Source organism: Ambystoma mexicanum, chromosome 7p (genome assembly GCF_040938575.1).
Source record: "Ambystoma mexicanum isolate Mex_15411 chromosome 7p, UKY_AmexF1_1, whole genome shotgun sequence".
NCBI lineage: Eukaryota > Metazoa > Chordata > Amphibia > Caudata > Ambystomatidae > Ambystoma > Ambystoma mexicanum.
Window position 1 is genome coordinate 170,321,724 of NC_090939.1, and position 27,829 is coordinate 170,349,552.

Consider the following 27,829-nt stretch of genomic DNA (forward strand, 5'->3'; position numbering starts at 1 on the left):
TTTGAAACCACTACGGTGGGGATTTGGCACAGTATAAAAACAGAGTCATGTTCCTGGGTGCATTTCTTTAAAGACGTGTATTGGCCATCCGCAAATCAAGATAATCTTGGCAATTTAAAAAGTTGGTCTAAGACGTTCTATTTGTAGGTTTCCTTTTAAGCAGTAGCCGAAATTGTTGATGTGCATTTACAGACGATTGACAAAAGAATGGATCAAATGAATCGGAGGAGGAGAATCTTAAAAAGGAGTGATGAAAGTGCTATCTGCTCTGGACTCTGTTGGCCACCTTAGACAAGGCTGATGGGAAAGGGTGGGGGGTGGGAGGGTGTCACATTCCTCCTCATTAGGAAAGATTTCAGCTACTGGTTTGTTTGTTTTATTATTTGTAATGCGTGATCATACCCTCAGGTAACAGTGCACAACATTTACATGAGATTGCGAAGCTTAGTTACAAAAACAAAAATACATATATACACACAGTGGAAGTAATATCAAGAATATGAACATATATACAATAGGCAGCAGCACGTACAGGCGATAGGCAATACAATAAGTACAGATGGCAGGAGTACGAAGGACTAAGCGACTGGAAGTGTTTGGGGCCTATGTTTTCAACCATAAAACGATCTTAGATCGGAAGTTCTGATAGGGCAAGTCTATTCTGAGAGTAGGCGGTAGAGAGTTCCACAGTTTAGCTGCTTTCACTGGGAAGCTGTTACCCCCTATAGGGGAAAGTTTGAAGTTGGGGACAGAGAGGTAATCTTTGTAGGCTATTCTTGTGGTGTCAAATGCTGTGGAGAAGTCTAATAGGATCAAGACACAATGAGTCCTTCTTCAGTCTCTACTCCAAGGTCATCCAAAATAGAGGTCTCAACTGACTTCCTTCATTTCATGGGGTGGAAACCTGCCTCTTCTGATCAAGCATGTTATGCCCATCCACATAACATTGCAACTGTTGACCACTAACCTTTATTCTTCTTCTTATTATTGTATTATTATTAGTGAATTTATTAATCGCAGACCTAGCTTAAGGAAGACATGCAGCGCTTTCCAAATCATAGGGGAAAGGACACCATGAGGGAAGCAGAGATACAAGGGAGTGTGGAGCTGGCAACGGGCGAGGGGGAGGGTGGGCAACTTGGCAGCAGGGGATCTACATTCAACTAGAGGAAGAAATAGTGGGGGGCAGATCTCTCAGTTCCATGTTAGTTGGGGAGTGGAGGGTGTTCAGAAGAGGGCACATTAGAAGTCGGTTAATAATTCAACAAGGCCAATGGCTCATCCAGAATCTTTTTAGAGACTGGTTACAATACATGTCTTACAATGAGCAAGAATAAATATGAAAATCACAGAGGAGTAAAAGACTTTGCAATATGTGGCGAGGTGGAGTGAGGAGTTGGACACAGAGTTACATTTTAAAAAAAACTCTTTATTAATTAGTAAAGAAAATAATCTATCTTTTCCTATCTCTGAAGGGTTTCCCTGCCTGAAGTAAATACAACTCAGGATGATTGTCTAAAGAAAAGACTCTGTCCTCTGTCCAAAACCTACTCTAACCCTACCACTAAGTTACAAAGTAGTTCAGTACATAAAAGAAAAAACAAAAGTACCAAGAGAATGGCTCCCTTCTCACGGCAGACTACTTCAGTCTTTTACAGTCTTTTACTTCAGTTTCTAGTTCAACAAAGGGTTCCGTGGCAGGAGAATGACTGTTCTCCTAACCCACCCCATAGTCCTCAAAAGTCTTTTTAGTTCCTCCAACTAAGTTTTACAGACTTGTTCCGTAATTCCAATATGTCCTTCTCTACTGTTTCCCACACTGAAAGGTCTCTCTAAACAGCTCTGTTTGTCTGTTCTTCTCTGCAGTACTGTCAATGAAATCACTGTGCCAAGCGAGGGTACTCCTGAGGCACTCTTGACTTTTATTAATTTCACTGTCATCACTGTGACAAGGAAGATCACTCTTTTTGTACTCTTGACTTTGTCCGCTCTGCCAACTACTGCTGAAATATGCGATGCTGCTCGAGACTGCTTGTTCTCTATGGCATCTCCTTGTTTCACCACTGTGATGAGGGAGATTGCTCCTCGGTGTTTCCTCTTTGTGGCTTCTCTTAGTGTTATTAATATGATGAGGGAGATTACTCCAGAGTGTTTCTTTTCTTTGATTTCTCTTAGTGTTACCACTCTAACGAAGGAGATTAGTCCTGAGTGTTTCTTCTCTTTGGCTTTCCTTAGTATTACTAGTGTGATGAGGGAGACTACTCCTGAGTATTTCCTCTTTTTGACCTCTCTTAGGGTTATCACTGTGATGAGGGAGATCCCTCCCAATGCGCACTTGGATTTTGACTTTCTGATTCTCACTACTGTGACGAGGGAGATTACTTCTGATGCATTTTTGGTTCTTGGCTTTCTGGTCAATACTGTGACGAGGGAGATCACTCCCGATGCACTCTTAATTCTTGACCTTCTGATTCTCAATATTGTGATGTGGGAGATTACTCTTGATGCACTTTTGGTTCTTTGTTTTCTGATCAATACTGTGATGAGGGAGATTACTACGGATGGACTTTTGGTACTTGTTTCTCTGATCAATACTGTGATGAAGGAGACCACTCCTGATGCACTCTTGATTCTTGATTTTCAGATTCTCACTACTGTGATGAGACATTACTCCTGATGTACTTGTGATTCTTTGTGCTCCGATCAATACTGTGACATAGTGATCATTCATGATCCACTCTTGATTCTTGACCTTCTGATTCTCACCACTGTGACGTGTGACGAGGGAGATTACTCCTGATACACTTTGCCTACCAGGATCCAACCCGGGTCTCCTGTAATTCCCTTTACCTGATTTGAAGAGGGAATGCATCTACGGTTCTCCTTGGAGTCGCAGGTGACTTCCTCTGTCTTCGCTGCTTCCTTCTCGATCAACTGCACAGGTCTGAGTAGGCCTGGGCCGAATGGTCTCGCTGTTGTTGGTGAACCAAACGGAACACCTTGCAGAGATCATACCACCTCCTTGGCTTTCCCTACTCTGGAGTGAGTCACCTCCCTCCCGGCTCACAGGGCTCTCCTGGGGCTTCCTTATTTCCATGTCCTCGCTTCTGATGACCAACATTTCTGTATCACCAACAGGACTCCTGGTTTGAACTTCCCAGGCTCTGCTAGCTTCATACCTGCTGCTCTATCCTTCTGTAAGTCCCATTGCACTTTCTATTGTTGGTAGCTGTGTCCTCCCCAGCACAAAGTTAGAGTCCTTCTTTACTGTTGTTAGAGGGATCTTCATTTCTCTGTGAAGCCAACTCTTCTCAGTACTCTGGTTAGAGGCTGAGTTGATCTTCATGTCTCCTTGGGCCACCTCTTCTCAGTACTTTTGGAAAAGGATATGCCATCCTTCTGGTTCTTCCTCTGGTTCTTTCTCATCTCAGTGGAGTTAAGTCAAAGCAGTAATGGAGGAAGTGCTATCCTAATACACAGTGGTACCTTCAGTTGTTCTCTATTCAGACTCTAGAAACTACATGGGTGTAAGAGCAAAAGGGTTAGGAAATTCCTCTATAGAACGGGAGTCCTTATCCGCCAGAGGGGAGCCTCTGCCTGTGAGGTCCTCCCGCTTTGTACCAGCACTAGGGGGATTATCGGATAGCGGTCCCACGTCTATAGCCTCACAGAGAAGGGCTCCCACCTGGGGAGAAGTGACGAAATTCCATGAATTGTAACAATAGGTAGATTGAATGGGGCATATCCCTGGGTACTGATTTGAAGATGGCTGCCAGACTTGATCTAGAGTAAAGCTGGGCATTTTCCTCTGTAGAATTAGCCTATTATATGATACCTTATTCAAAGGATAACAAAGTTGCGAAGACAAGCACCTTCTGAATGGTGCACACATGATTAATACTGGTATCTGGAGTATGTATATAGATTTGGAAACAGTTCCTCACCTGTTGTTGTATTGATATCCACACACATTTCAATTTTCTGAGAAAAGACAGTGGAAATGGAATGACAGAGAGATGTGATGGGACTATATAAAGGACTGAGTCGAACAGTGACTTCTGAATTCTAATAGGATGCTACAAAAGGATTTTTGGGTGTTATGAAATCAGAAATCTTGATTTTGTTACCTTTTACACCCTGTTATTATAGGCTTTTAAGGATTCATGAAAATAAGCTTTAGCAGGAGGCTCATATGCACACCTCCTACTCTTTTTGAGACTCCGTTTGTCTTTTTGTTTTGTTTTGGTCTTCTGTGAACCATTCACCAACAGGTTTTTTTAGCTATATTTAATAGTTTACGGGGAATACTAAATTCCAGGTCAGCTGTGGACCAGGGAATGAAAGTATCAAGTATTACTGTGGACGACTGTATCAGAATTGCAGGGTTGCCATCGGGAGAGAACGAGAACTCATAAGGTTCTGAGTGTCTGGCTTCCTCCAAGGATATCTGACGGAGGGATGCTGAGGGTGGCCAAGACAAATAGGAAGCATAGTAACCGGGCTAACTCATTCATAGTGGCATGTATGCGTCAAGGTTGCTCCAGAGTGTGCCCTTTGAGTATGTGTGGCCAATCACTATTTGAGAAAGGAAGTTACTTAAGGTTTCTTAAGTGGGATCTCTGCACAGTCATTGAAATTTGGAAGCATCGTCAAACAACTAGCTAGTTTGTACTGAACAATTAGCAACAAGATCTTCAAATATTTTCGAATTGTTGGGTTAATGGATGCATGATGGTGCCACAGTAGAACGTGTTGGGAGAAAATTAAACCACCAAATCAAACCACACAATAAAATGGATTCTATCCTTCTTATCAGAGAGGTAACTAAGATTGCGCTTTCCATTATAAGCCAATGGTAAGTTGCCTTCCTTACCAGAAGTGCATTTTTCGTACAACCGTGTAGTCTTCTGGGGCTAGAACATTTAAAAGAGGGATGTAGTAGCCTGTAATTATCAATTCTGTAAGGAATACATCAGAACAATGAAACTTCATAAAATCATCTAGAGTAAATCACTACTTAACAGCAGTGATTGTGTCGATCAGGAACAAATGTAACTTTTCAGGGAGGTCCTCTTGGGGAGGGCTGAGGGTGGAGGGGCAGCAGCACAGGGAGATACAGCAATGATATATTGGTATTAGGCAAAGTAGGTTTTAATTGTTTGTCAGTTATTAGGGTGGGGACAGGTTTTTCCGCAGAGAGTCACAGGAAACCGGGGTTACCATTTGACAGGGGTCGGACATGCCTTGCAGGGTACTTGCATGATCTGGTGCATATGGGCTTGCCCTAGCCATGCCGGCTGCGCCTGGCCACACCCATGAAGTTAGACTGTTCTGCTAATACACATTTACCCTGCACCAAATCACCACTGTAGTAGGTTCAGAGCACCGAGGCTGGTCAGTGCAGTGGCGTACTCTTCCCCCTCTGGGTAACCCTGCTGGAGGAAAGAAAATAAGTGAGGCAAGATAAGAAGCTGGCGGGAAATTGATTCTATGAGGAGAGGGAGGGATGCAGCAGGGTTACATGCAGGGATTTAAGTGTTTACATTTTAAATGCGTGTTAATGGGTAATGTGTGCCCTCAAGTGAGTAGCCTCCCACTTCAGGATAGAATCCAGAAACAAAATCGAGGAGAGACTCTGCGACACAGCAAGTGCTGGACGGTACCAACATTGCAGGGAAAAGTGAGCATCACAGGAAGGCACTATTAAGAGGTTAAAGAACTGTGAAGGCATCATGAATGAGACACTGAAAACGAGATAGAAGTTTAACGTATTCACTTTTATTAACTATAAAGGAGGGTTGGGAAAATGCCTATCTTGCTGACGTAAGGCCCTTGGCTAGCATGTATGCACTGGATGGGAGGCAGAGTAACTCTTACACCAAATAACCAAACCAACTCAGGAAGATGGCAAAGGTTACTGTTTTATTAACAAGTATCTAAAACAGGGAGTTACACAGACATCAACGGACGTTTGCTCGAGTTCTCATCAACTCGTTCTCTCAGCGCATTTCATAAAAAACATAGGTGACGTCATACTATGTGGCAAATAAGAAAAATCTACCAGGGGTTGTGATAGAGTCAACGGAAACATCTAAGCATACTTTCTATAAGGGGCTGGTTTGTGATTGGATCTCTACTGTCAGGTGGACAAGGCTTGCCCACCCCTAGGGCAAGCCAACATTTATTAACTGAACGATATATAAATGGTTCTCAAACTATAAGGCCCTTCGTTATATAGCCCTCTATACTTGGTTGGCTCGCTCGTGCCCTTCTGGAACATTCGGCTCACTTAGCAAGCACGTAAGCTCAACCCCAGGTGCAAGGAGATGGACTTGACTTTACCTCCCCACCCAAATAGCCCAACATCTCTCATCACCCATGCCTTTTGTCATGAAGATTGTCTTTGAACCTGGCCTTGCAAAGTATCCTTGTCTCTGGGAATATAAGGGAGTGCGAGCATGCACTATCGTTGTTCTGGTCCTCCATGCCTGTACTCTATTTTCATCCTTGGCTCCCACGATTTGGTCCATTTTGCAGCATGTAATTGCCTTAAATGAATTAAACTTGCCATGCATGGTGTTCTTTCTTTGCACCTTAACAAGGGATGATTCAGCATCTCACGTTCACCATCTCTGAGAATAGATAACCAGTCTTGGCTGCTTTGGCCTTGATACCAGGCCAGACAACGCTTCCAGACTCTTCTACGATCTCAGCTAATTCATGCTGTGCCACAGCTTTCGGCTCTTCACCATGGGTTTGAGTTTACTAAATTTGTGACACCGATGTACAGATTCTATATAATGGCGACTCCGCCTGCAGTCTATTCACTCCTTGTAGCCAGCTTCTAAGATTACTTGATCTACTTGCGTTGCAGCAGCTGTACATTGCATGTTCTGCAGTGCTCTTCACACGTGCAATCTTCTCTTTGCATATGAAAGTTTACTCGATTCTCAACTTCATCATCAGTTTCTATAAGGTCTATATGTTTTCTTCAGCCAGTCTTCTCAGGGAGTCACATTTGTCTTTCGTGACGTCACCAGCTTCGCTTTCTCTCATTTTCATATTCCTTTGGGAAGTTCCTCTCTCAGATGGTCATCTCTTTGGGGATACATTAGGCATGGTTTTCTTAGTAGATACCTTCTTTCAAATATACGCCTCGGAATTGGCAGAACTGTTGGTTTGAAACATGACACAACCTCAGGTTTACAGCAGATAGACGGTAGGGGGTCGGGACTTCCTGTAGAGGCAGGTAGCTCCTCCTCTACATTGCCCTAAGCTAAGGTGGGACTTTTCTACCTAAATGAAACTAATGATAGTCGGTGTCAGGAAGTCCAAAGCAAATGTCTGTCCGTGTCCCAACCCTACACCTGCCCTGACACCTAACTGAACACATGTGTAGGGATGTCAGCATCACATGATAAGTCTTCCACACAATAGTTCAGACCTTCTTCCAGCTCTTAAGTGCAAAAGGGATTACCCTTCCCCATGATTCAAATAGTTCACGTTACATGAAAGTGGTTCCCTTCCCCTGGCTTTCAAGTTTTCCAATGTTTTAAAACCACACAATTCCTTGGGATAGTTAATGTTCCACCATAGCACAGTTCCTTGGGTAATTACCCCGGCTTTTCGAATTTGGTTACTTGTCACCAATTTATAAAGTTCAGCCCATCAATCTCAGTTCATAAATACTTTCTTAATGAAATCATAGTGTGGCCTTTACTTAGGTGGGTGTATTCAGTATAGGTGCAGTTGTCGAACCATACGATCCACCCGTTACAGGTCACGCAACCGACACACCTTACTTGGTTCTGTTTCATAGGTTTCTGGAAACATTTTCAGCATCACAATGAGGCCTGACTCAGAGTCCTTTCAACTGCCTTTGAAGCTTTATCCTCACAGATTTTATTAACATTCACTTTTCCAGTAGCTTGCACTTGCAAAACCAACAGAGGCTTCCCAGTATACTCTCCTGCTAGGAAACGCGTCTGCTTTTATAGTTCTTATTGCACAATCCATCATAAGCTTCACAGTACACTCTCCTGCTAGGAAACCTATTCTCTTGCATACCAGCGTTGCTACTATTTTAGCTCTTGTGCTTAGTTATTCTTGGCTCTTGGTAATGCTTGATTATTGAACTCTTAACTTTGTTAGCTTACTTGACTCTTACTAATGCTGGCTTGTTTGGCTCTTGGCAATGCTTGATTTCCACTCACCTTTTACTTATATTCAATTCACATATTCAAAACCAACTTTCTCTTGATTTCCATTCACTTTTTCCTTATATTCAATTCAGATATTCAAAACGAAACGTCTATGGCTCCAAAACCGCCCAGCCCCCTTTTCACCCAGGCTGACTGACTGGCTTTTCAACAGTCAGCTTTCCCATTTTGACGTCTTTCCAGAGACTCATCTCCATTCATGGTCTACTCGTGCTGGTTCCCTCTGGCGTTCAGCATCCTCCACTGTCTCCTCACCACCCAGCTGCTTACTACAGAACTCCTTTTAGCAGCAGTCAGCGGTCCTGCACCAGCGAACGTTGGGGAGCCTCTGTAATGCTTTCGGTATCTTCGCTCTGCACCGCAATGCTTTCTCTGCTCTGCCTCAGACTGCCAACGAACCCCTCTCACTCGTTGCACTGGATCGCGCTCCATAAACCTCCCAGCGTCTCGGGAAGGTGCCTGCTCACCACCAGAGTTTCTGCCCTGGAACTTTCCTTCGTGCTTACCATCCTTCCTCTGGTACCTCTCAGTTGAACCTGTTTTAAAGTTCCCGGCTCCATCATAATGAGACCAACATCTAGACTGCTCATGTTTCTTTGTCCAGTTTTTCCTCTATTTCAATGGTGGCCTCCTCGTCTAAGTACCTAAGTGGTGTATGTTGGGAGTAGGTTGTTTAGAAAAATAGGGAAGGGCTTGATAATACCCTACAAAGACCTGGGGAATATTAGGTTAATTGGAAAAGGGAAATGGGGGTACCATGTCTCACCCAAGGGTGCCTCATCCCCACTCCCAGGTCTCCTCCACCCAGGTGATCCTCCCCCATATATAGACCCACAGGTTCAGGATACGACAGCGACGGCCTTTCCCTGGCCACCTGGGGGGATGATATATTGGGGAAAGCAGTGAGGACGCCCTCAGGTTCTTCACAGAATACAGCAAAAGTATGTTTAAAACATTAACCCTGTCAGTCCAGGCTTCATAGGGCAAGCTGTGCCCCTAAAAAGTAAAACATGAAGTTAAAAAGCACTCCTATTGTGGTACCGCTGCAGAATTGTTTGAGAGATCCTGAAAACGGACCGTCAAAAAGTCTAACAAAGCGAATGTAGCACACATCAAAGCCTAATTTGTCACGTCAGGCCCAAAATTGGTCGGAGGCAAAAGGAAATTTGGTCTTGTCTCCCCTATTCTGGTCCAGTTTCACTGGCTTCCCTCTCCAGTCCTGCATTTTTCCCAAAGTGGCTTGTATAATTTACAAAGCCATTCATTTTAAGAAACCTTTTATCTGGCAGAGCAGGGACGGGTTTTAGGCAGCTCACGTTTGACTCCTAGTGCTGATGGGATGAGACTAGAAATTCCCAAGGCGAAGAAGGAAAAGGGCGTAAAGAAGGTTTTTCTTAATATGCCCTTAAACTTTGGAATTACCCTCAACAGCCTTATGTCTTAGTCCATATCTCCTGTCATTAAGGAAATTATTAAAACCTTTCTCTTTTTTTGAGAGGAAGTGAATAATATATCTATGTGCAATTTTAGTTTGTTAATAGTGACATCCATAATGAACTTCACTTTATACTTTTAAAAAAAAATGTTTTACTGTAACTTTTTTGTGTGATGCTATAATTTGGTATGGTACACCGCTACTCTTTTGATGTGGCTTTGCACCTAAGAAACTATACAAATAAAATAACGTGGTGCGTGCCAAATCCTAATTCCAGGATTCTACAACTTTTGGATCATCAGATGTTTTGTCCCACGATTCCCATGAAGCCTCACCATTGACTATGGTGTTTAGGGCTGATGGGAGCTGTAGTGCCCAATCATCTGGAGAGTCAAAGGTTGCAGACCTCTGTATGTGACATATAACACAGGCTACCCTGGCCCATTGCATAGATCAAGGTGGCTCATAGCCAAGCCGATTACGTTGTTGTACATATTTTAGTCTGGCATACGTTCTATCTCCAATGCGGGACAATTTAGATTTTATTATGTGTTGAACTTTGGTGCAACCCTAATTGGTCCCCCACCACTACTGTGCGTATGGAAGTCTAATTTGGCAGAGTGCATAGCTTTTAATGTCCCGTGCATTAAGCTGGCCCCTAGCCGAGAATGATGTCACATGTCAGTGCCCCACATATCAGATTTGAAGGTCACACGTAGACTGGGGGGTTCATCTGCTGTGTTCTGAGCCAGTCCCACCCCCCCCCCCAATGGTCTGTCAGCCTTCCTTTGACCCCAGCAGAGATCTTGGCCCTCTAAAAGAAGTGCCAACATTACACTTTTTACATGCTCAGTGGCGGCTGCTTACATTGGACGGGGGGGCGCCGCCCCCCACCACAGAGAGAAGAAGAGAAGAGAGTCTCTCTTTCTCTTAGAAGTTACACATTCAAAACCTGTGCAGAGCGGCAGATTCATTATTTATTAATCAATCTGCCGCTCTGCAGCCTTGCAGCCTGGGCTACTGGCCTGGCCCAGGCCTGCTACTGCGGCAGGGCGCGTCCCGCTTTAGTAGCTTTTCGCCCATTTAGAGTGCGTGGAGCTCGTAGCTCCACGCACTCTACGTAACCATTTGCCCATTGAAGAGGCTGGCGGGGCGCTGGAGGGGTGGCCCTGCACTCCTGGCATTCTACGCAAACAGCGTAGAATGTTGTCCTCTCCTCCTTGTGGGCCATGATGAGCATGCATAGCAACAAGTTGTGGATGGATTGTCATTGGCTGTTTGCCAGCCAATGACAATCCGTGTCATGTGCGGTGGGTGGAGTCAGGTCATGGCACATGGACACGGTGCCTCGCCTTCCTTCTAGTTCTTTTTTGCTGAGCCCTGTTGCTGCTTAGCTGCTGGTCGATGTGGACTTCTTCCAGCCATGGACAAGGCCCATCCACAGACGAGACTGGTCACCGGACGTGCTGCCTCCGCCTGCCTGCTGCCTGCCCTCCTCCAGGCAGATTGATTAACAAAGGTAAGTTAATTTAATAGTAACTGCGACTCGAGAATCCTGCCCGCCTGAATACGTGCTGCAGCCTGCACAATGCTTGTCATGTCGGCACGTGTTCGGGGTTGCAGGTAAGATAAAGTAACTTGGTTGTGTACTTGTGTGGGCCTGGGCCGCGGCGCATGCTCTGGGTTGCAACTTGCAGTGTATGCTTAAGCTTGTAAGCTTGTAAATTCAGGCCTACCAGCTTACACAAGGGAAAAGCATACACTGCAAGTCTGCAATGGGGGTCCGGCAGTGAATTTTCTCACTCGCCCACTTTGCTTTGTTTCATTGAGCCACTTCGCCCGTTATGGTTGGAATCAATATTATGGTTTTATATTGTGTCACCGCCGGTGACACAATATAAAACCATAATATTGATTCCAACCATCAGAGGCCTCACACACTGGCCTACAGTTTTTCGCATTGATGGGTTCTCAAGCATGTGCAAATGATGGAAAAGGACTGGGTCTTTCACCTTTGGGTTATTGCAAGATCTCTTCCTGATGGCAGTGTGGCATGGGTGTGCTTTTAGAAGCAGGAATACCATGTGACGTAATCAGTTTATGTGCACCTGTAGGGGAGTGCTTGCTACGGCATCATGGGCTGTATCTTGAGTCTAGTTGTGAGCCTTCATCCCTGTAGTACAATAGCCCCCATCCACTCTCACCGCAGCTCAATGAATGAGTAGTGTGCCAAAGTACTATGTCCAAGCGGGCTCTGCTGATATCACCAGAACTGCTGGTGTATGGCAAACGCTCTCCGTTAAGCAAGAGCTTTGTGCTTCCCCTTCTGATGAGTTAACACAATTCAAGCCCCTTAGTTAAGGGTCACCAACCATGCCAGCTTCTTCAGAGGCAAAAATGTTTTCCCCGGCCAGCACCCTATTGTTAAAGCTGTGACTAGCAATGTTTTGTCTTAGAGATATTATTAGGCTTTTGTATAGTGCTTCATGTTGGATAGTGTTTCTGAGTGCTGCAATAATTGCTACTTCATTTAATTGCACTCACTGGTCATGTATGGATGAGTTAGACCTGACTCTGGAGCTTGTGGCAGGCATTAAAAATATATCAACAAAGCATTTACAGAAAGGAGCGGTTCTGAAAATTAGGTTTTGAAATATTGTCCGAATAATCACCTGCCATTCCAGGCTTGGCTTGGAGTTCTCTGCTTCTGAACTGGTGATCCTTCAAGGTATCATAGCTGGCCAGGGTTATAACACAATATTCTCCAGATTAGTGTTCTTGCTGGTTGGTGGGATGCTTGAGCCGGCTTATGTGTGGAAAAGGCAAAGCCCAAGGCCGACTACTCACAAAATTATAGAAAGTCAATCCCAGATGTTACAGTTTACCCTGCACTTTTAGGGTGCTGCTGTGTTGCATTATGTTGGATTGCATGGTATGGGATTTTTGTCTAGTTATGGTACAATTCCTAAAATCCCACCGAGTAAGAGGATGAAGACCTATGAATGCCAGTAACATCATGACAAACATATATGTTTCTATCATTACTGACTATATAATGAATTTCGTTAGGCATACACCATGGTACCAGCTATTCTCAATACAAGCTGCTGTAAAATACACCGTCACACTTGCACACGTAACAGCAATGTACCACCATTAGTATGGAAAACCTAATGCTTTTTGTCATATTTCGGTGGGTTTTTTGGACAGGAAATTGCACATTTTAAAGGCCATTTTTCACAAAACTTTGCGGGGGGAAAACCCCCACGCACCCCTCTTGCGTGGTGTGGGCTTGTGCGCTCCGCGCGCTCGCTAAATATTTGCCTCGGGGAAATGTACGCCCCCCCAGGTTTCAAACTCGCCAGCCGCCACTGTACATGCTACTGAAATGAAAGATATAAGGTCCCATGAACTAAACCGGCGCTGATACAGAACAGTTAGCCACATTCTTCTCTCTAATCTGTAGACGGTACAACGTTCATTCATCGGCATGTTTTTTTTTCTGCTGAGTTTTTTTCCGCCAATTTTTGAGCAGGTCATCGAAAAATGTGGGGGTGGGGGAAAAAGGGATATAAGGGGTACAGGGTGTGTGGAGTAGATAGTAAAACACTGGGAAGGTAGGGATTGCGGGGGAACCCCCCAAATAGATACATTTTAAAAAGTCAATGATTTTTTTCAGGCAAAAATCGACAGCAAAAAAACTCAGCAAAAAAAAACATGCTGATGGAATTACATAGAATCATGTAAGTCATAGCTGTTTTGCTTCTAGGTTAACCGGCATCAAAGACAAACACCACCATCACACCACTGCAATGCCTCTGGTTCATTCACCAAGAATTAAGGAAGACTATCTCAAGCACCTTGTGGAGGGGTGGGGGGGTTTAATTTAATTTAATGTCCCTCCCAGTGCGCTGAGCTGGGTTCTTCCATTCAGGGATGCTTGTGGATGGCCATCTCAAGGGCTTGACAGCTACATCAATCACGTACACAGGATTCTCAACACAAGTACCTATGGAGGACCACAATACATTCAACCTTTAAGGGTTCTGCTTCCCACTTGTCCATCAAAGACGTTTATTCAGGGCTTAGAAGTGCTTCAGGCACCTGACTGACTGGTCAACAGGAACATTTAAACCCTATCTATCTCATTCCAGCACCTTGGGATAGAGTTGCCTGGTTGAACGCCATCTGCCTAGAAGCCCTGGGAATCAATGCCTTATAGCTGTAGTTCACCCGCCCCTTCGGTTGAAAGACAGTGAGAAGATTTCCGCTCAGGAACACACACGGAGGACCAAGTTAGCACTAACCGCATTGTCACTGGATTTAGCCCTGTGAAGGATCTTTTTATAATAGCAGCATTATCCAAAAACTGCACAAATATCATCTATTCAGGCCCCTTGAAGAGTCCAAGCCAACTTTTAGATCTGCTTGTGAACTGCTTGATACACATAGAGCATGATTTCTTAATTACTTTACTGTGACTCAGTCAATAATGTGACTCAATAATGGAGTTGGTGATGCATTGTTGTCAACCCAAGACGATGAGCTTGGACCACAGTACAAAACAGGAATTGTACGATCGGACCGAAAAAAAAGGTTCGACCGTACAAAAAGTCTGAAAAATGCTACCACCAAAGGTTCGAACACCAAAAGTTCGAACCTTTGGTGGTAGCATTATAGGTAAGTATATAAAAAAAAAGACTGCGGGGACTGCGTGGGTGTCCCCCGCAACAGCCCGCTCACTATACTGTTTGGTATAGTGAGCGGGGTGTTGCGGGGAACACCCCCACAGCATACCTGGGAAAAAAAGAGAACGAGGGCTGCGGGGGTGTCCCCCGCAACACCCCGCTCACTATACTGTGTGGTATAATGAGCAGGGTTTGCGGGGGATACCCCTGCAGCTTCTGTAAAAAAAATAAAAAGGACTCTGCGGCACCGGTTCCTGTTCACGGAAGTGAAAGGGAACTGGCGCCGCATGGACTCAACGTGTAAAACGGGTAAGTAGGGTTTGTTTATTTTGGGGGTGGGGGTGTCTTGGGGTGTGTTGAGGGTGTGGTTGGGGGAGTGTTGTGGGTATGTTGTGGGTGTGGGTGTGGGTGGGGTTGTTGGTATGTAGGGCTTTTGAATGCGTGTTTGCATGGGAAATGTGCAAACCTTTTGTGGTTTGCAAATTTCGCATGCAAACCTTTCTGTTGCAGACTTTTCCACGACGGAAAAATCTCGCAGATCCTACAAAACATATATACACCCTTCAATCAGTGAGGGACCACATTGAGAACAAATGAAAATGTAGACAGATTGTAGCTAATTACACAACTTTTTGCAGTGTGTGTGTTTAACACTGGGAGGGGGAGTCGACACAACTGTGTTTCGGCCATTTGTTAGTGAATCTATGTATCTGCGAATTGGTAGGCCTTAATCAGGACAAGAAGAGAATCCGTAGTGGAGGGTCCTGTTCTCTCGTGTTTGAATGATACCACGGTGGAGCTCTATGGCATCCGGACTTGGATTGATGTCCAGAAATGCTGGCTGGCAATTTTAAATGTATACTTGCACACCACATATATCCTATTTCGTGATTCTGCTAAATGTCCCTATAGTTTCAATTGAACTTCCCTAAAATCTGTCCACCGGCACAGCCTGGGAAATTCCAAAAGTCAGCTCTCCTGGCTAGTAGCAACATCCTTCAGCTTTGTCCACTGTCCCATTGCAACGATAAGCCAAACATACTGCGTTCAATGGCCGAAGGCCATAGCCAATAGACCAATACACCCGCTGAGGTCCATGTTCATCTCACTCAACTCTGACCCTTATCCCCCATACCTCTCTAACAAGTATCTTACCAGATCCCATTGACCTTGGCCTTTAGCCAATGCCAGTGGATTTGGCTATCAGCTTTGTCCACTGTCCACATTGCAAAAGGTAGCGAAAAAGGGCATGGACCACTGTCTTGATGCACCAAATAAGCTAAAAGGACAGATTTGAACTGCAATAGTCTGGCTATTTTCTAACATGTCATATTAAAAAAAATATTACAAATAGTATGTGTAATTCTTATTTGACATATGCAAAACACCACAGAGCATGTAATTTCCTTTGGCCATTACTAGCATGAGTGAATTTCAATTTCCCTACTTTATTTTGTAAGACAAGCAAAAGGGTTAATCATCTACCCTCCTATTAATTTTTTATATCAGACTGGTCTTCCCCATTCTGGAGAATATCAGATATGTACTGTTCTCTGGTGATCATTACAGCTGGTGAGGTAGCTCAGATAGTTAAGCACTCATTGCTGATTTCTGTGTGTGATCTGCGGGTCACATATTGGTATCCTGACAACGTGGACTCAGCCTTTCACCCATCCAAAGACTGTTAAATGAGAGTCAATTCAGAATGGGTAATAATTATTGTAGGTAAAAATGATATTTGTAAAGTGCTATGTATAGCAACACAAGATGCGGATGAGTGTTTGCAGCTTGTGGTGCATTCTTGAACTACAGGCCATAGGATGCTTTCCTTGGCATGAATCGTTGCCTGCATCAACAATGCAAACAAAAAAAACCAGCAGGCAATGCACTTTTCTGGTGTTGGATGGCTGAAATGTGCCTCCACAGTCCAAAACACAGCAGTCGGTTCCCCTTTCTCCGTCTGGACCCCAGCATAACAACTGTGAACTCGTCCGAATTGAAGTAATGACCATAAAGAATTTAGATACTCTGGGTGACGCTTCCCTGGAGAAACCAAGCTGGACAGAGAGGAAGAAACACCTAAACCTGACCTTTTTTTAAAGATTTCCCCCAGAGGCAAAGAGATTATGCCACCAGAGATCAGAACATCAACCAAAACATCAGACATCAGGGTGCTACAACAGAACTACATGATAACAAAGTGGACTAGTTCCACACAGGGGGAGAGTCTTTTAGAGCTTTGGGTAGTCCATCCAAAGCCACCCCTTTGCCTTTACTGTATTATTCAGCTACATCAAACACAGCCTCACTTCTTCCAAGATGGGACCTGATGCGATCCTTCAAAAGTGATAAAATGAAAGACAGAAAGAACTTGGATGGATGCTTACAATTAAGCAATGGAAACGGAGAGAATGCAGGGTCTGCTATTTCCATTCCCTCTCAAACTAGGTTCTAAATTCTGAACCAACTGATAGAAGCAGAACTGAACTCAGAACCAATATCTCAACAGAAAAAGATTGACAGAGCTGGGGAAATGGGGCGTGCGGACGATAAGGCTCCAGTCATAGCGGAGACTAACAACGGTACCGGCCGAATGGTGCCTTTTGATGACTGATGTCCTGAAATGGGTAAGAAAAGTAACCCCCCTACTTTACGAAGTAGGTCAGGCAGAACCGCGTTCTGAGGCCTCAGCCCCATCACACTTGGAAAATCTGAGAGCAGAAATGAATATTGAATTTGCATCCACGTTCCAAAGAGACTCTCAATCTGCTTTGCCAGCCCTAGAGATTGATACACAGGACTCAAACGCCCTGCAGCACCAGCAAGAGACAGTGGAGGAACAGAGTTACAAATCCAATATACAATATTTAATAAAGGAAAAAGGGCAGGCCAAGAGTCAAGATCTTGAAAATCGGAGTTAAAAAAAGTAAGATTTCTAGGGATTCACTAATGTTCAGATACTGGACAGGTCCCAGAAAACTGTCGACATTCTAAAACAGACAATGTTAAAGAATGAAGGGGACACTGATCTTCCAACTGAAGTTTAAAGAGCACACATACTTTATACCTTCAGCTTACCAGTGCTGAGAAGCATTATTATCGCTCGTCTTCAAACATTGACCTTCATACCGTTCTGTATCTGCATTTCAAAATTAATGAAAAACTTACTGAACAAGCAGCAGGTGCCATCTTAAAAGATAACTAAAAAATATACCAAACCTCCAACAAAGCGGGTAAAGCACTGGCCTCCTATCTCAAAGCTAGAAAAGAGAAAAGATTCATCTCCCTCATTACGAATCCCTCTGATACTAGAGCTCTTAGAGGATTTCTATACTGACCTGCATTCCCCGGAGACAGTGATCCCAGAGGCCAATCTCAAAGCTTTCTTTGAGAACATAAATAGACAATCTTACCCATCATTTGATCTTAGCGACCTGGAAGGAGACCTCACTACACAGGAAATCATTCAGGCCATCAAGGGGCTGGGAAGGGGCAAAGCTCTGGGCCCAGAAGGTCTATCCATTGAGTTTTGTAATCGGTTTTCTAGCTCCTTAACCCCCAGACTCAAAATCCTATCCCCCTTTTTTAACTCTAAAGGTTCTTTGTCCGGATCCTTCACCGAGGCTCTCCTTATCCTATTTCCAGTTGAGAAAGATCAAGATCTCCCTATAAATTAGAGACACATAATGTAGAAAGCAAGATCTTTGCCAAACGAATTGCCAACAGAATCAAATCTTACCTTCCCAAATTGATATGGGTTATGTCAAAGGTAGGAACATATCAGCCAATGCAAGACTCCTACTTAATTCCTTGCATATTATCTCACAAAGTGATAAGTTGGGCTATGCCGCTATTGCCTTAGATGCCAAAAAAGCATTTGACCTGGTTATTTGGGACTATATGTTCCAAGCTCTCAGTTGGCATGGGTGTGGAGAGGGCTTCATATCCTTAGTTAAACTTCTGTCTTCGGATCCTAAATCCTCTATATGCATTAATGGGCATTCCTAATCCTTTTCACTTTATGAAGAGGAACCAGGAAGCAATGCTTCTTGTCCCCCATTCTGTATGTATTATCCCTCAAACCACTTTTAGAACTCATCCGATCCGACAAAAATATCCCTGGCATTGCTTACGGCATTCATGAAACCAAGACAGGCTCTTATGCGGACAATATTCTTATTCTTATGAAAAACCCTAAACAACACCATCCCTATTTGCTGGCCAGATTACATGACTTTTCATCTGTATCCGGGTACAAGCTCAATAGAGACAAATCAGAGCTATTACCTCTCAATCCATTCTGCCTCGAGCAGGAATTAGATGTCTTTGGTTTCAAACGATGCGATAACTCCTTCTAATATATAGGCTTACGATTTGCCCCCTCTGTTTGTAGCACTATCAAAATAAATTTAGATATCTTACTCAAAAGGCTTAATGATTTATCCTGCAGCTGGTTCCCTCTTTATTTATTCTTGTGGGGACGCCTTGACACTATCAAAATGATGTTTTCCCCTATTGTACCGGATTACCTACAAAAGCGTCCTGTACCTTAAATCCATCAACTCAATTTTGCTCAACTTCTTATGGGGAAAGGGGAAAAGAATTGCACTTAACAAGACCAAGTCACCTTATGAAAAAGGTGGTGTCAGATTTCCAGATTTCAAATTGTATCACCGCACTTTCCTTATATTTCACTTATATTACACTTTCGCTATATTCTTTTAACCGCTCAACCACTACTTTTTCCCAACGTATCAAAGTGTCCAGAACTGCCCTAAGAATTCTCCTTTTCCTGTCAATCAAATTCATGTCTCAAGAGCTCCCCCCGTATTTGTGGCATAACAAGTCTAGCACGATTAATAACAGAGCATTATATCATAGGTCATGGCTCACCAAGGGTATTAGTTTTATTTATCAGATTGTACAAAATCATTCCATGACATCATTCCAGGACTTCAAGAGTTCATTCTTCCCACCTCTATCTGACTTTGCCTCATCACGACTTCGGCTGCATTCCCGGCTGTAATACCGCTGACTGTAATAGCCATAGCACCGACCAGTCCGGTGGTATTACAACCGGATCACAGGTTGGGCCTTAACGGTAAATCCCCATTCCTGATTGGGTCCCTTGGATCCAATGGCGAATTTTCGGTGCTAATACTGCGGGCTAATACAGCCAGCTGTAATACCGCCGAAAACAGGGATTTTCACCTCCAGAAAAAAGCTGGAGGTAAAACAGCCGATTTGGCGCCCAACTCGTGATAGGGCCAGCCCTTAAATCCAGCGGTAATACCGTTATCACCGCATTTCAGGGCTACAGCCCAACTCGTGATGAGGCCCTTTATCTTTTACAACAAATTGGTCAATGCTTGTCTGGACGGCCTGCAGGCACATGCTAACAAAGTTCTTTCATCTGATACCTCTATGCTACAACTATTGGCCACTGCCCCTGACGTCAGAGCCACCAAATTCTACAAACTGCTGGTTACTGTTGACTCTCCTACCATCAAGTGGCTTGTACAATCCCAATCGGAGACTGATTGTGGTCTTGTCTTCCATGACAGTACATGGATTCAGCTATGGACTCAGATCAGATGTGTCTCCACCTCCGGCAACATCACTAAAAACCTTTTTTTCTTCATGCACAGAGCCTTCATCACCCCTATAAAATTGACAAAAGCTAAATTCGAATCAGATGGCAACTGTTGGTCATGCTGGAATGCCCATAGCTCTCAACTCACACACTTTTGGCGGGTGTCACCCGCCTTGTAAAGGGCTGACTCACCCGCCAAACCTCCTGCACGCCCATACATTCCAATGGCCGTCTCACCCGCCAAAAACAAAATCGGGTGATTTCACCCGCCTTTGCAACACAAATGGTTGAGAGCTATGAATGCCCCTGGTTCTTACAAGTGTCCGTTTGCCTTCAGGTTGTGGCAGGACATTTGGAACATTTCTGAAGGTGATTTTCAAAGTTCACATTCCTCTATCCTTTGCTAATGTTTTTCTTGGCAGTATCACAGTCAAAGAGGATGAACCTCTCCCCTCGCCCATCCTATATGACCTTTTTATTGCTATTACCATAAAAGGTATTACTGCCAATTGGAAAAACTCTCAAAATATTTCTGTTAAGGGCTGGTGGAACAATATCTGCCACACACACAGAATTGAATACTTTATGGCTTACCTCAATAATGCTCCCAAACACAATATGAAATGGGCTCCTTTTATCAATTCCTTAGATTATCATAATATGTCTGCACATGGCTCATGAAATTTTTCTCTATGTTTTTAGCACATTCATTTCATACTAATGGTAATACTATACCTGCTGCATAAATTCTTATTGATGTATGAGCAAACTTGTTAAATGTGCCCTTTCTCCCCACCCCTCTTTCCTTTTGTATAGAGTCTGTCTCCTGTTTGTTCCCCAGTTAGTCCACAGATTAATTGTTTATCTACTCATATGCAAATCACGTGAGCGATTATTTTCTTTTCTTCATGGCTTGATCTGTTTTATCCAATCCTCCTGCTCTTATGCACTTACCTAATCTCTGCTTTATCAGGATATTATTGTCTCGCCACATATTAGGCCTTCATTTTAAATTACATTGTTCTTTTTATCGCATGTAATTATTCCACTGTGTTGTGGTTCATTTAGTAAATATTAATAAAAATTATTAAACAAAAAAGAGCACACATAGTTTCAAAATTACTGAAGCCTACAACATTTGTAAACTTTCTGAGTTTTTTCGTACGAGATCAACTTTTGCTTTCTTCAAGGAAAGACAGGTTCAGGCCCTCAACTATCCCCTTGTTGTTTGATCTGATAAATGCATGGAACACACATACTTAGGAAACAGAAGATTGCCAATGACAATTGATTCCAAGCTTTAGGGCAGTACACGTCATGTCAAAGATGATATTCCCAGGGAGAGGTAATGTGATTTTTAAGCAATAAAAGGCGTGTAGCTTTACCAGTCAGTAACGGCCTGAGCTAAGGACCAGGTCGCAGGCCTGCCTGAAGCCAAGGGGATTAACACCTTTAGTACTCAGGACAATCAATGCTAAGGCTAATAGCCGGGGCGGGTTAGGGACGGGCTGGGTGGCATGTGTGCGGTTAGGGACGGGCTGGGTGGCATGTGTGCGAAGGACACAGTGTGAGAGGAGTAGTGAACATAAAGAAAGGACATGCAGTTGAGAAATTCCAAAATGGAGCAGACCATTGCATGGACAGTGGGCTCCCTGCAGTGACAGAATGGCAAGATGGAGGCCCTCATGCAAATTGCATGTCTTAGAGGCGTGGCTGTCGTGGATAAAGGGAAGCAGCAGTCGTTAGAGCAGGCCACAGAAGGTGGGGGTCAAGGGGCAGAGTGGCAGACATGGCAATGTTAAGGAGAGAGCAAGGGTGCCAGTGGAAGTTGGGGTACACTCCAGGTATTACCATGAGGACACACCTACTCCTAAGCCAATGGGAACCCACACAGAGCCAGCTACATGTACTAAAGAGCAGTGCAATGATAATCACTCTGTAGAGATGAACACATTTTAGTGGAAATGAATGCCCGGACACAGTGATGAGAAGGTGGGCATGGCTTTTCAGGAATATCAAACATGTTTGAAGTAGAAGTGGCTACCTGCAAAGGAAGGGCATAGGGTTGGCAGTCCAATGGGAAGCTGGTAGCAGTTTTATCTTCTGTAGAATCGCTAGTCAGGGTAAACACGGAATCCACTGGGGCTATGGATAGGTGCTTTATGACTGACACTGGTACCATATTTGGAAATTATAGATTCAAGGCAATTAAAAATAACACAGATAAGGAACCCAATCAACACAGAGGAAAAGTCAGGGGGGTGCAGGAGATGGGAAAACTACTAGTGTCGTTTGTTTAAGTGCGAACAGAATAAACACAGAGCATTGGTAGAAGTAGTGCTGATTAGTAGAAGAAATATACACACGGTCAGTTACTGTCTTAAACTGCATCAGACAGATGGAATATGCTTCAGAGAAAGACATTTTACCAATACATATATGAAAAAGTGTTTAAATGTTTTTACACAGGCAGGCACAAAGAGAGGTACCGCAATAAGAATAGCTTAATACTCACCCATCTCCATTGTTGATACCTCTATGGATAAAAGGAGAAGATGGGAATTTGTGTTAAAAAGGAGCAACATTTCTCAATATTTGTCAACTTATAGGCCTAGCCGCCTGGTTAAGATAACAAGATCTTAGCAACCTGTATGGACGATATCAGGCCCCATTCCGAGTATGACAGTAATTCCATGATTTTTCCATGGAATTACTGCCAAACGTATTCCCCGTTACTGACACTTATTCCGGCGGATTTACTGCTGGATTGCAAATTGTGGTAAGGAGGACTACATGGGAAGTTTTGTGGAGTAAACACTGGCGATATTTCTTCTGCTGTGGAAAATCCATCCATTTTCTTTAGATAAAGTGGGCCGACGTATCTGCTGGGAGGAAATCCCCCACTTTACTTCCAATCTCAGAATTCTGTGGTTCAGTAAGATTGGCAGTAATTCTGCCAAAAAGAAAAGAAAATTGCAGTCATTTTGACGAATCACCTTCCGTGGCACCAGTGGTCCAGGGATGAATATCAGTTTCTAAACCATCAATCAACCCCACACCTCTAGTACACCAGAAGGGATCCTAACAGATTGGATTAAAAGAGAATTATAAGACCTCCTTGTCCAATTTTGGTAACGTGGACGGAACGGCAGGCTTATCTCCACAAGGTTGCGGATCGCTGGTTAGTTGCAACACAGCAAAAATACAATTATTACCCAATGATAAAAGGGACTGTCCAGTCAAGGTTGTATAAACATATCTACTTTATTATTACTACAACAGACAGTTCTAGCACACTACAAATACGACCACCCTGTAAAGGAACACAGAGGACAGACAGTTTCACGAAGGAATGGGATGCACTCTGGATACTGACAGGAGGGTAGTTGATAAAGTAATCAGTCTTACAGTTCAAGGTTATTCGGTTCGAACACCAAGGGGGCAAAGCGTCATAACTGTCTCTAGGACCTTCGAAGAAGGACCACCGAGGAAGAAACATAATGTACTTGGTGCTGAAGAGGTTCTTGGTGCTTGACCGCGTCAAGGCCATTCCAGGGCACTTTGCAGCCCTTGAGACAGAGTTAGTGGCGGGAGGCAGCTGCGGGTACCAGGCGGCAGGCAGTGCGGCAACTGAAGTTGGACGGTCATCTGCAGGCTGTCCGGTGCGGTGGCTCAGGGCCAAGAATTGGATCTGGAATGCTGGTCGAGGCATCTCGGACAGCTCTGGTGACTGCTGCATGACAACAGTCAGCAGTGCAGCCGGATCCGGTTGTCTCAAAAATGTCCTTAAAAGATGGACATTGGATGATGATTGTGTGGCACTCCTCCTAGCTTCTTGGCAGGGCTCGTGTCCTTTCAAGGCAGACGGCCCAAATCTCAGGCGAGTCATTGCAGGCAACGGCCTTGTCCTTAGTTCAGATACTCTCCGCCACTTCCCACCTAGGAAGCTTGCTGGCAGTGCCTAGCAGGGCACACTGTGTGCTGGCTGGGTACAGGTTCTGGAGCAGTTGGACGGGTCCTCTGAGTACGGTATCTGCCTCTGATCTCTGGGAGATGTTTAGGGGAGGGATCTTGCTTCTCCCTTGGAACTCCTGTCCTTTCTTCACTGGTGGAAGTTGTAAGGTAGACTGTACCTTCAGCTCGGGTCCAAATGAGTCCTTCTTCTTACTCCTTTCGAAGCCTTCATATGATCTGCTAAGTGAGGGGTTCAGCCCTCTTTTAAAGCCAAATGGGTCCCAGTGATTGGTGCAGGCTAAGCATAACTTAATGAACCAATCCTGGGTCCCCACCAACAATCTTCTGTTATGCATGAGGTCTGACCACAGTGCTCTGCAACAGGACAGTCAAGGGGGTGACAACATATACCTAAGTCCCACCCATCTCCCTGTCTGTTGTAGATCAAAGTGTCTTTCTGGTTAACTGAGCCCTCTGTGATTTGATTAAAAGCACAGGTTTCCCTTGAAGTATGTGCTGTGAGCAGACCGCCTGTCTCCCCCAAGTCACATATTTCTCCCCTCTGGAAGGGGTCTGCTCTGCAGGGACACATGCAGTAATTGCTGGATCCAGACAGGTCATTCACTGCCTTTCATAGAGAGGTGGGAACTAGCTTCAAGTTGACACATTGCATACATTGCGCCTTTCCTGTTGTCTATTCTTGCAACCAAGCCCCTTCAGGCTTGCTTCAATTATCTCGTTAGTATGCACTGCCACCAGCCATAGGACAAAAGGAATGCAGATCCATGGAGCCTTTGATATTTAAATTTGGCTGCCCATGCTGGAGGAAGGTGTGCCTTCACCCACCTTGAGAGACTTTGATGTACCCGGGGCTGTCACATTCCAGCTGAATATGACAGGGGAAGACAGCGCCTGTAGGCTGTGTCTTCCCGGAGTACATGTGACTTTGCATTTTGTGCGGCAAGCAGATTAAATGTGTGTGGAATGACCTTGCATATGTCTCAGAGGTTGGTCTCCCATCATTCATTTTCATTATTAAAAAATCATAAAAGCCCAGGCGAGCGCACTTTCCCTGTGCGGATGGTCGAATTCCTCACAGTAATGGAATTACTGCCAAAAATGTACCACACCACCAAACTTGTAATGAGGCAAATATCATTATGGCAGGAGATTTCTAAATGACCTATTGTGCTCCCATACCCACAATAATCAATGGGATTATATTTACAGAGTCTACCAAATGTTCAGACACCTTTGAAAATGTTGGTCTTTCATCAAGGTTTATGTAACATTTGGAGCCTCAACCAAAGCACCAATATCGCTTTAATTCAAACAAATATCAACACTCCTAACCAAAATATTTTTTCATGGTCGTTATTTCTTGAATAGATATGATATGTTCTTTATAACGCGCTTAATACCCAGAGGTTTCTAAGCGCGGACCTCGGTATCAAACCTGTGTGGCTCCATGTCATCTTGCTCCCAAGACAAGCACGTTTCCGCTGAGCTATCCTCCCGAGACCAAATGATTACTAAAGCTGATCACACGATTAGACATCTTTCTGATTTTACTCAACTAAACCTGAGCGTTCCAGTGAATATTGGTGGTGGCGTACCTGGCTGATGGGTGCTTCTCGATAGATTGATCCATTTAGCAGCCTTGGGATGGGTGGACAGAAGGACATTGTGAGGAGTCGCCCTCTGAAGACCATTCATATTGATATCATATAGAAAACAGACTGTTGTGAGATACAAGCAGCTACAAATCCAGGGGGAACCAGAGGAAGATATTGTGAAACCCAAGAGGCTACAATCAGATGTGAAGCCGAGCAAGATGTGGTGAGGCAAAACTGACTGAAGTGGTGGTCAACAAAGTGGTCACAAGGCTGGTGAGGGGCTCCTATTGACACTGCAGGACAAAAGTGCTAATAATGCCAGTGAAGAGCCAAGAGAGGCACACGTGATTGTCATAAAGGGAAGGAACCAAGAGTGAAAATGCAAGTCCCAAAGTGTTGCAGAAGAGTCAAGATGCTAGGAGAGATGATGCAAAGGCCTAGCCACTAGGAAATAGCAAAAGCAGTGTGCACCACAAGCCACTGTGAGACTGGGGAATCGTTGCCAGCAACTCGAGGCTGGTAACTGTGCGCACAGGGATCACCGGGGAGTTGAAAGGTTGATCGACGGGTGGATATTTCAAAGTACCTGGAGCCACACAAACCAAAGTAAGGTAAAACCTTACCGTCTAGCCAGACGACCTCACATCACTCATGCTAGGAGGGAGCTTCAATGGCTCCCTGTGTAACATTGTGTTACTCACAAGGCTCTAACGCTGAGTCACAAATGCCTCAATCTTCAGGCCCATTCTTATCTTTGTGAAAGCACCAGGGTCTACCCCCAGCCGCTCGCTTTGATCAGCTGATCAGGCTAGCCTCCAACAACCTAAATTCAAACTGAAACGGTTTGGCGGTACCTCATTCAATGTCCAGGCCCCCTTGGCGTGCAATGCACTCCCTCCCACCAGAGAAAGATAGTTTATCTGTCGGACTTCAAGAAAAAAGTTGACTCACCTTTTCAATCTGGCATAAATTGAACGTCTCCTCCTTGCTCTCCTTCTGATCCAGGTTTCTGTCTTTGTTTTGTGTGTGCCCTGAGACCTACGGGTGTGTGGCGCGTTATAAAAATAAAAATAAATAAATAGATAAACACTGCATTTTGGGAAATGGGGTAAAGGTGCCAAATCATTCTATAAATGAGAAAGTCATTCGGGCTCATTTTCAATGTGCCCATAGGCGGCGGGGACCTGTTTCATTTACAGTTTTGTGTAAAGGCCCCCTCCCACCCACGAACCGCCTCTCCTCTCCACTGTACAAATGAATGGAAATGAGCGGTGATGTAAAAGAAATCTGTAAAAAACCCACACAAGGCTTTTAAGCATTTTGTTATGTTACAGCTCATTCAACATGAGCTCCATTGAGTTTAATAGTCAGCAGCACATTCTTGGATTTGGAGTAAAAGTTGCAAAGGATTCTGTGAATGAGTTTAATAGGACAATGCTGCATTCTGGGATATGAACACGAATGTACCAAAGTACTCTGTCATTGAGAAAGCCATTGAGTTGAATTAGTCAATGCTGCTTTTAAGAATTTGAAAAAAGTCTCAAAGGTTATGATGACTGAGAAAGCCAATGCTGCCTTGTGGGAATTGGAGGGACAGTCCCAATGCGTTCTCTGAATGAGAACGACATTGTGTTTCATAATTCAACTCTGCATTGTAGGTATGGAGGTCAAAACACACACTTCTGATTAAGACATTAAATAAGGACATGTTGTACTATGGAAAATTAACATCTAACGTCTTTTGGGAGGATGCACCCCTTGAGAGTTGAAAGGGGACACAAACTGGAATATCTTGAAAGCAAGATGAGCATTAACCCATGCTCAGAGTTATTGCAACCTATAAATAGCTGTGAAAGACTGGAAAACCTGCCATTTCCCAAAATATGCAGACCACACCCTTAGTGAGTGAGAGAAATTCCAAAAATACAAAACATCCTTCAGTAAGAGAGTCCCAAGAAGGTGGAACTCTTGGAAGCTCTCTGCGGAAAACTTTGGGATGAGGCGATAATAGGCCGATGGTAAGAAAAGGAGCAGCAACCCAGATAGTCCAAACAGAAGAAGAGTGTGGGGAAGAGTTCTGTGACTAGGAAGGTAAGTTTGAAATGTAAGCAAACAGGAAGTGGTTTACAAATATAAAAACATAAAGAGACTTTGTACAGCTACCAACCCTTAGGGAGACTACATATCATGACCATTATTGAAATAGAGATCTTACAAATCAATTCCTCTTCAGTTCATCTTTAGTTCAGATTTGCTAGTTTACGACATATCACATGTCTTGGGAGGATAGCTCAGGGGCAACGTGCTTGCCTTTGAAGCAAGAT

At 44.1% G+C, this 27,829-nt stretch overlaps 1 protein-coding gene across 4 annotated transcripts in view; it reads right to left on the minus strand.

The window, feature by feature from the left end:
* PDZK1 (PDZ domain containing 1) overlaps positions 1-27,829 on the minus strand; it is a 201,815-nt gene that overhangs the window by 165,866 nt on the left and 8,120 nt on the right. For 2 of the 4 annotated variants that reach the window (XM_069636010.1, XM_069636011.1), the window contains exon 2: positions 22,451-22,471. The exons of the other annotated variants lie outside the window; for them this stretch is intronic. In XM_069636010.1, the coding sequence (XP_069492111.1) occupies positions 22,451-22,460 (10 nt within the window). In that variant the 5' untranslated portion in view covers positions 22,461-22,471. The remainder of the gene's footprint in view (positions 1-22,450; positions 22,472-27,829) is intronic. 4 annotated transcript variants of the gene reach the window in all.